The 9807-nt window shown below is 43.2% G+C and overlaps 1 protein-coding gene across 1 annotated transcript in view; it reads left to right on the plus strand.

Annotated features, from left to right (window-relative positions):
- Positions 1-9056, plus strand: part of LOC108517545 (tetratricopeptide repeat protein 28) — a 576472-nt gene extending 567416 nt beyond the window's left edge. The window contains exons 9-13 of the mRNA XM_017855531.1: positions 1665-1774; positions 3882-4011; positions 6558-6776; positions 8723-8888; positions 8972-9056. Coding sequence (XP_017711020.1) covers positions 1665-1774; positions 3882-4011; positions 6558-6776; positions 8723-8888; positions 8972-9056 — 710 coding nt within the window. The remainder of the gene's footprint in view (positions 1-1664; positions 1775-3881; positions 4012-6557; positions 6777-8722; positions 8889-8971) is intronic.
- Positions 9057-9807: the final 751 nt, after the last annotated feature.

Consider the following 9807-nt stretch of genomic DNA (forward strand, 5'->3'; position numbering starts at 1 on the left):
CCTGGCTAGGAAAAGGGATTCCCTTCCCCCTTGCGCTTCCCAGGTGAGGCGATGCCTTGCCCTGCTTCAGCTCTGGCTGGTCGGGCTGCAGCAGCTGACCAGCACCGATTGTCCGGCACTCCCTAGTGAGATGACCCCAGTACCTCAGTTGAAAATGCAGAAATCACCGGTCTTCTGTGTCGCTCGCGCTGGGAGTTGGAGACTGGAGCTGTTCCTATTCAGCCATCTTGCTCCACCCCTCCGAGTGTCACTTTTCTTACTCTTTCAACAGACTCAATTCCTTTTCAAAAGTCTGAAATTGCACAGGCCCAGCATGATCAGAGGCAGGCTTCCATCTACCCTGAATTAGATTAGAAGAAGGAAGTCCTTCCTTTGTATGTGCAGTTGTACGGTGGGAGCCTTCATGCTGTCTCTGCACAAGCTAGCTTCTATGTACAGTGAGCAGGATAATGAGGGCAAAGTGATGCTGTGAACTGCCTAGTGACCAATACAATAAATGGTTGCCTTCAGATTTGACTCTCACAAAGCTCTGGAGGTTGCTGGTGTCCTGAAACCCCGAAGCTTGCTGTGGGTAAATGACCCTAACTGCAGGTGCCTACCTGAAGGCTATTAAAATGAGGATGGTCTCATTTAAGGTTTTTGCCTTATAATAGCACTGGTTTTGCAACCCTGCTGAGGCACATCAAAGTCTTAAACTGAAAGGGAAAACAGATTAGACATGAAATGTGTCAGTAACATCAGTAACAGAAGGCAGGGTCAGGCTGTGTTCATATTCTGCTTTCAGGAGAACATCGTATGTGTCTTCTATTAATGCTCCTTGGATGCTGTGCACATGAGAAAGGAAAAATACTCTTTTGCCTTCTATATTTAACTATCAGGAAGAGCTTTGCCAGCCAAAGAATCAGGTTAGATAAGTTTATCAGCCAGGAGTTTTCCTTTGCAAAGCTGTGGATTTCAAATTTAGGAGGGTAACCAGATTGTTTCACTTGTTTTAGTGTTTCTGCCTGCCCAGCAAACCTGTCTCTTGCTCTTGCCGAGGCATCCTGGAAATCCTGGAAATGTTGCTACCAACACAGAATTTGAAGAGAATGCTTATTCTACCTTGGCTGATTCAGCTCTTGTCCTCATTTTATCTAGCTGTGTTGTTAGTATTCTTTTTTTTTTTTTAAGAGATGGGTCTCACTAAGTTGTCCAGGCTAGATTCTTACTCCTGGGCTTAAGCAGTCCTCCTGCCTCAGTCTCCTGAGTAGCTCTTGTTAACATTCTTTTATAGACACCTGAAGCAAAATTAGGTGGGAGCAGTGGCTATCCCAGCACTTTAGGAGGCCAGGGTGGGTGACTCACTTGAGGTAGGTGGATCAGGAGCTGGATACCAGCCTGGGCAACGTGGTGAAACCCCATCCTTACCAAAAAATACAAAAGCCAGCTGGGTTGTGGTGGCCTGTGCCTGTAGTCCCAGGTACTCTGGAGGCTGACTGAGGTGGATCACCTGAGCCTGGGGAGGTCAAGGCTGCAGTGAGCTGCCATTGCACTCCAGTCTGGGGAAGAGAGTGAGACCCTGTCTCAAAACAAAAACACAAAAGTAAAATGACCCTCCAGGACTCCTTAGGATAGTGGAATTATCCGTCTTCTATGTTTCCTCAAATTTCTCTATCTGGTTTCAGGTTTAAGGTTAGCTGAGCAACTGGGCCGAAGAGAAGATGAGGCAAAAATTCGCCATGGCCTTGGCCTCTCCCTTTGGGCTAGTGGAAACTTGGAGGAGGCCCAACACCAGGTAAGCAGAATCCCTGACTGAAGTGGATTTTTTGTTTCCAGAAGCATGGGAGACCTTAGGATTAGTATCCTAGTAGTGATGGCATTTACAAGAGGCACTGACTTCTACCCTTGGGCTAAGGTGTATGATTTCCAGCCTGTGCTAGCCCAGAAGTATTTGAACAATCAGTAAAGATTTTTGCTCACTCATGTGATAGATTTCTCAATAATTTCTTAAGAATTCTTGTATTAAGTGCTATTGTTCCCCATTAAACATTAATATGAAATTCATTTCATGACAGAAGGAAAACAAGAATTCATAATTAAATTTCGTGTTTCTAGATATATTAATAGATATAACTTCTCTCTCTCCCTCTTTTACAATAAGGCCATATTTCTGCATATATGCAAGTAGTTGAAGGAAAGCCCCTTGTCATGCTGGCCCTGGAGAGTAGAAAGATCCCTCGAGTTATGGGCCTCCTCTGTTAGGTTGGAGGAGTAGTGAGATGGCTGCATCTAAGATCACACGTTCATCCAGATAGCGAGCATGTGAGTGGTGACTGCAGAGGACATTGTGCTAGGCAGAGAGGAACAAGGATAAGGACATCGACACTCCTATCCAGAGGTGCTCACTAGAGTTGAAGAGATGTGACTGAATTTGCACCATAGCATTCTAGAATGTTAGGGTGTTTTACTGTACTTTTAAAATGATTAAAGGCAATGTAAAGGATTAATTCTCTAATTTCCTGGTTATAAAAAGTAAAACCTCTGTTGATCTTGTGATTTGTAATTTTCAAAGTACTTATTATAGCTCAATGAATTTGATCCTTAAAATAACCCTGTGAGGTAGAAACTATCCTCTTTATAGAGAGGAAGAAATTGAGTCTCTGAGTCTTGCCAAAAGTCACACAGCCAATTAGTGGCAGAGTTAGGAACATATTCTCTTACCGCTCTCTGGGTCCATGTCTCTTAGTCTTAGAATTCTGTACTTGATCTTAGCCAAAAAGGCGGAGAAGCAAGTAGTCTTAGAATTCTGCTTTTTAAGTTTGGATAAATTTAAAATTTGATACTGAGTTTCCAGCATATAAATATCAGAGTCATCTTAGACAGTGTGGCATGAGGGGAAAAAAAAAAAAAGAAAATATCAGAGTCAGAAAAGTCTGTGGCCTCACTGATGGAGAAGCCTGTTAGAGCATCAGGACAGTGACTCCGTTCGGAATAGCAATTATCTGGTCCTCAGAGTGTCTATGTGAGTGGGCATGGCTCCTTGAAGAGCTTGCCCAGTGATGATCTGACCCTGGGGCACTGAACCATCTGCAAAGAGCTATCATCCTTCAGAGAGTGTGGCGCTCTCTTCCCCTCAGGCTTGTCCATTTCCAGCATGCCTCCACCATACCTGTTCTCACTCCCATCCTTCCTCACCATGAGGCATGAGGGTGGTGAATTGTGATTGCCTGATGACAAGAGGAGAGGCTTTTTGTTTTAATAGAAATCAGCACTTGGTGGATTAATATCTGTTTTAATATCTTTAAGACCATAAGTCATAATTCCTGTCTTTTAGATCCCCTTATTTGTCAAAAATTGATTATATAAACTGTAATTTACTGGGTATGATCTGATGCCTTTTCAGGTCCACAAGGACCTACCTGGTGTCAGGTTCTAACTGAGGTCCAAGGGGAGTCAGTGGGCGAGTGGCAGGTAGCTGGAAAAACACTCGAGGAAGTGTAGACAGTTTCACCATGGCTTTACTTTCTCTGGGCATGAGCGAGCCCGGGCGAGAGCCATGTATACGGCGTTAGCAGGGTAATTATGCCTTTTAAAAACAATGGTGGCTGTGATCACATAGGTGGTCACCTAATGCGCCTCACGTGGCGTGGTTACATAACTAGCAGAGTTGTGCGCCTGTGCTGCAAACTCACTGAGTCATGCTGGACTGGATGTCTGCCTCGGCCTGTTCTTGACCACAGCACATCCATTTTCCTTACAACTGGACATAAGACTCTTCCTTTCAAATCTTTAAAAAATATTTAGGGTGTGCACAAAGATATGAGCAGAAGTTGTCTCTAGTCTGTAAACAGCTGGACATTGGTTTCTGGGGAATGGATGATGTTCTTTCTCCCTCCTTGCAGCTTTATAGGGCATCAGCCTTGTTTGAAACGATCCGACACGAGGCACAGCTGAGCACGGACTACAAACTCTCCCTCTTTGACCTGCAGACATCATCCTACCAGGCCCTGCAGCGGGTGCTGGTCACCTTAGGTGAGAACAGCAGGGGTTACTCCTTGCTTATGTGTGCACTAGTGTGCACGGGTGCACATCTGTGTGTCCAAGTTGTTTAGTGACAGCTGTGAAGAAGCATGATTTGTTGTGACAACAGATTGTGAAGCCATAACTGCAACCAGTCATTGAACATTCATTCATTTATTCAACAAAGATTAGCAGAGCTCCTACCATGTGCCGAGTGCCTGCCCTGGGGATTACAGTCAAGAAGGCCTGGTTCCTGACCCCAAGAAGCTCTTAGCCTGTGGAGAGACATAAGTCAGTGAGTCCAGTACAGTGCTGATTGGCACTAGGATAAACTCAGATGCTGTGGAAACGACGTCTCTTTAAAAAAAAAAAAAAAAAAAAAAAGACAAAAAGTTTAAATAGAGATGAGGTCTCACTATGTTGCCCAGCCTGGTCTCAAACTCCTAGGCTCAGGCAGTCCTCCTGCCTTGGCCTCCCAAAGTGCTGAGATCACAGGTGTGAACCATCACACCCAGCCTAAAACAAAGTCTCTTGTCTGGTGGGTCCAGGAGCCAGAGAAAGTGTCCTTGCGACAGGGATGCTTGAACCAGGTGTGCCCTCCCCAGGTTCCCTCTTAACACTAGCATGTGGTTCAAGCATCTGACTAAGAGGAAGTACCTGAGAAGACACCTGGCCTCTTCTCTGTTTCCTCATCCACACATCTTTCAAGGTTGCTGTCTAATAAATGTTTTTGCCACCTGGGTCTGCCTCCTAGGCTGTGGCATAGTCAGTGATGATTCTCCCAAGCCTATGTGCCCCATCACACTAGGGCAGCATGCATCTTCTTTCACCCGGGCCTTAACTAGTCAGCCAGTCCCTTCCAGCTCCCTTGTCATCTGCCTCTTCCCAGGAGATATTTATTGGAACTAACAAAGGCTTTGAATTTGGATGTTGAGGCCTTTTAGATAACCTGTCTTTTGCTGTATATATAGGAAGGACTCAAATTTCCTCTTGAAAAATGTATCTATTAAATGCGTTCATTGCCTGCGATTACAGTTTATTATCTATTATAATCACAGTGTTAAGTCTGTCTAGCACTTAGGGGCCGATTTTCCAATGTGCACAGAAATTGTCCCTGCTGTTCCAGTTAATAACTTAATAGAGTAAAAGGAGACATTTACATACACACATATAAATCTCCACTTGCTTCTGATACCCAGACTGCAGGAAGCAAGGCATCCTCGAAGTGCTGTCACAGCTGCAGCATCTGGTCTGCTTCTGTCTGCTTTCTTTGGACTCTGGTTATAGTAACTCTTCCATATTTACATTTATTACAAAAGTAAATCCTCTGCTTTGTGTTCCTTCAGCACTTATAAACAATTCCTTTACATTTTTTGTGCTTTCATATTGGTGCATTAGCTTTTAAACTAGATTATAGACCAGTTTCTTAAGGAAAGTGGGATTCAAAATTTGATTAAAAGACAGGAAAAGCTTGAGATAGAGAAGCAATTTTAAAGATATAGAGACCTGAGAGGTTTAAACTCTTTGCCCCTGGGGATAAGGGAAAAAGTGTGTTGGAGCCCAGAATGGAATGAGATATCAGCTCCAACAACACTACTACTACCTGTTATACATGTGGTGATGTAAGTAGGCCTACCAGGCATCTTTTCATGTAGTGCTTCATTTAATCTTCAAACTAGCCCTTTGCGATAGGCAGGACAACTGTTAGCATCCCTCTTGTTGAGACAAGGCCAGTGAAAGGGAAGAGGGCACGCCCAGGAGAAGGACTGGCATGAGTAAATGGACAGAGGTATAATTTGGGGAGAAATGGATAAGGCTGGACAATGTTATGCATAGAGGGCCTGCATGGAGGGAGGAGAGAGAGTCAGAAGACACACAGACACTTTGTGAGGCTGAGGCGGGTAGATCACTTGAGGCCAGCAGTTTGAGACCAGTTTGGCCAACATGGTGAAACCCCGTCTCTACTAAAAATACAAAAATTAGCCAGGCATGGTGGCACGTGCCTGTAATCCCAGCTACTTGGGAGGCTGAGGCAGGAGAATCGCTTGAACCCAGGAGGTCAGAGGTTGCAGTAAACTAAGATTGCGTCACTATACTCCAGCGTGGGAGACAGAGTGACACCCTGTCTAAAAAAAAAAAAAAGACACATAGCACATAGAGAGCCAAGTGACACCAATAAACCTGGTGTCAAAAGCCAGGCAGGAGGTTTAAAAAAAAAAAAAAAAAAAAAGCCAGGTTAGGGAGCAACTCAGGAGGTGGAGCAGAGATGGGGCAGGGCTAAGGACTAGTGCACTGAATTAGATCAGCTCTCTTGTGGCACTGGCTGCAAGACAGGCGAAGGCCTGATGGCTTAGGGTAGTGTGGAATCAGTCATGCAGGACACTGCACCCACCATCTGAGGCAGGGAATTGAATTCGAAGCAGTATGACTGAGATTCTGTCACATTGGAGAGCAGAGGCAGTGAGGTTTCTGCCCAGGATTTGATGGCCGTCCCTGATAGGCCTCTCTAAGTAAGCACATTCACTATGGACTCCTCAGCGTATCTGTTTGTCTCCTAGGCCATCATGATGAAGCCCTGGCTGTGGCAGAAAGGGGACGGACAAGGGCATTTGCTGATCTTCTGGTGGAACGACAAACAGGACAACAGGACTCTGACCCCTACTCCCCAGTCACTATTGATCAGATCTTAGAGATGGTTAATGGCCAGAGGGGACTAGTGCTTTACTATTCCCTGGCTGCAGGCTATCTGTATAGCTGGCTGCTTGCTCCTGGGGCAGGTAAGATCTCTTTCTGTGGGAACAGGGCAATTAGAAGACTAGACCTGTAAAAGTCTAATGAATAGAGGTGGAAGAGGTGCATCATCATAGATCATGCTAAGGAACTGATGTCAGATTTTAGCAAAACCTCAGCGGCAGTGGATATGCTGTGGTGGGGCATTCAATTAATAAGACAGCCCAGCTTTCTCATTCCCCCAAGAAATCGCTGCTCATCACTGTTGAATGTAGAAGCATTTATCAAGGAAGACTAAGAGCAGAAGAGTTAATTTCACTAGCAGCCCTGTGTGTAGGCAGCTGTTGTTCATTAGCTAATAAAGCGATGACTGCAAGACCTAATGAATTCTTTCTAGATATGATTTAATAATTGTGACCCTTTGTCATGGCAAAGTTAAAGAGACTAAAATGATAATGGCAACTCTATCACATGTTATAAATAAGTCCTGTGCTTGAAATTTCTGAGTTTAACAGAACCCGTTTTTAACCGGTTCTGCTGTAAATCTATTTCAGAAGTAAAAATCTCCTTTGATTAAATCAGCATTAAATGTTCAGGCTGTAACACTTTCACTAAATACAGAAACACTAATTAGCTGTTAGGGCCATATTTTTTGCATAATAAAATGCTGATGGCTTTACCAAGTTGGAGACACACCAGATCCAATTAGAGTTTATTGACTGGGGAAGTGGATCTTATAATTGGTAATCTTAAAGAATGGGCTTCTTGAATATCTGTAAGCCAGTTTCAAAAACTTTAACTGCCAGCGAGAATTGACAAGATTTTCTTGATTATGTTTCTATCCCTTTGATTTAAAAAAAAAAAAAAATGATGGCTGGATGACAGCTCCCAGGTGCTTTTAGGCTCTGAGCATTTGTGCCTATACATTCTATACCTTGGCATTGTTTTTAATAATTTTTTCCCTTTAGTTCCATGTTCTTTATGGGCTTTCCACAAAGAATGTTCTTACAGCTGACCTTTTTAATGCTAAAGGTTTTAAATTGTGATTTTTACAGTGACTTGGTTAGTAAACGTTGGCCACAGTGGAATCTTTGTGGATCCCAGCTCCCAGAGTGGCACTGATACTCGTGAGGACACAGTTGATGACTGGGAGGTATCAAACTCCTTCTCTCTGTGGTTGTTACATCTTGGGGACATGATTTGACAGGTGGTATATCTGAATTCCTGTAATAATGAGCCATGTATAATGAGGCTCCTATTGTTTCTTTTTCCGTTCCTTTTTGCTCTTAATGAGGCTCTGAAGCTTTCACTGGGGGCGCTAATCCAATCAGAGAGGACCAGCGTTTTCCAGAGCTGACACACTTCATTACCATTTGAGAATATATCCTATTTATTGCCAGAAAACCACTGTGGACTGCCTCAATTTCATGCAGCCGTCATTTTTTGCTCGTTTAATTCATTAATAACCACTGACCAGTTAGTCTTATTTAAAAATGATTTAAAATGTTTTTATCTGGCCTTTATACTACATGTTTATTATAATTTGCTTTTGTGAAATGAAAGCACTATTGGAACACAATTTCCACTTGGTCAGTTATATTTTTCTTTGGGATTTCTGTTTGTATAAGGAATATGTCTTGGCGTACTCATGCACTATTCCTGAAAGGAGACTTTCCCTAGTTGGTGCTTCTAAGAAGCATCTGTTTTGAAACACATATGAAGTCGTCATAATTCCAGGAGCTTCTGAGACTGTATCTAGAATTCCTTGGTTTCAAGCACCACAGCTAATGGTAAAAACTGTGAAAAGGATACTGACCAAAATAGAGAAAGCCCTCTTGAGACCTTGGATTTCAGGATTTTTTTCACAGAGTTTGCAGGATGGCATGCTTGTCAAAGAAGTCACATACCATTGGCAGTCCTGTCCCCTGCCTTCAACTTCTCCTTTCCCTGACCCTAATTGTGTATAATGTCAGCTGTGCCTGTTTTGCTTCAGGAATTCTGAAGTTTAATGAACACTACCTGGGTGAGAACACAGTGGAAAACTCAAGTGACTTCCAGGCCAGCAGCAGTGCAACCCTTCCAACGGCAACTGGCTCAGCCCTGGAGCAGCACATTGCCAGTGTCCGGGAGGCCCTGGGGGTGGAGTCTCACTACTCAAGGTAGGTAGTAAAACATCCCCAAGCCCATTTTCAGATAAATCTCAGGGTATTATTTTTTGTAAACATTCTATTTGAACTAACAGAAGAAATCTTTTGGAATTCATGTGGTTGTGCTCAGTCTGTTCACAGCTGCTGCAGCAGAAACAAATATATGTCTCTGGAGTGTAAGCCCCTTAGTGGTCTGTCTTTATTCTTTTTGGTGATTTTCCATCAGATGGGGAAGGGCCTCATCAGACATGCCCGTTCTCTAAGCAGGATTTGTAAACTGTTTAAACATAAACGTGGCTTTGAATTTAACATACCGGCCAATTAGAACTGAGATTATTTTTTGTTATAAACAAATTATAATGAGTTTGTTTGTACTATAGCTGAACACCTATTTGAGAGAGTAATTTAGTACCAGTGACAGAATATGTGCACAGATCTGTGAGCTGAGGGGTGAGGTCAAAGGAGCTGAACTCTCAAATGTGAAGAAAAGGTAAGGGAACTGCTTTTTGCTAAGGTTGTAAAAGGTATAAGCTTATGGAAACATTTTATCATAATGATTGACTATTTTACATATGAAAAAATAATTTCCAAAAGCACCCTGCTTCTAGGGGAAATCAAAGGAAGAGGGTACCTTAGAGCTGGGTTGTAACCAGATTTCCCAGGCATCTCCGTTCTCCATCCAGTGATTACCAAGAATCCAGAAGATCTGTGTGTCAGAGAATCTGCTGTGTTAGCTTGTATCAGGTCCCAAGAATCTCTGCTCATCTCCTGAATGATTTCATTTGTAATCATGAAAATCCGTAGGTAATTCTGTGATTTATTTAGAGATGCTTCACCCAGATTTCCAAGTATGTGGTGGTTGCTGCCAGCAGCTGGACTGATCTTTGGGATGCTTATTAAGTTGGTGAAGAAAGAGTTAGGTGAAAAATAA

This window comes from Rhinopithecus bieti, unplaced genomic scaffold, assembly GCF_001698545.2.
Source record: "Rhinopithecus bieti isolate Rb0 unplaced genomic scaffold, ASM169854v2 scaffold_36959, whole genome shotgun sequence".
Classification (NCBI taxonomy): Eukaryota; Metazoa; Chordata; class Mammalia; order Primates; family Cercopithecidae; genus Rhinopithecus; species Rhinopithecus bieti.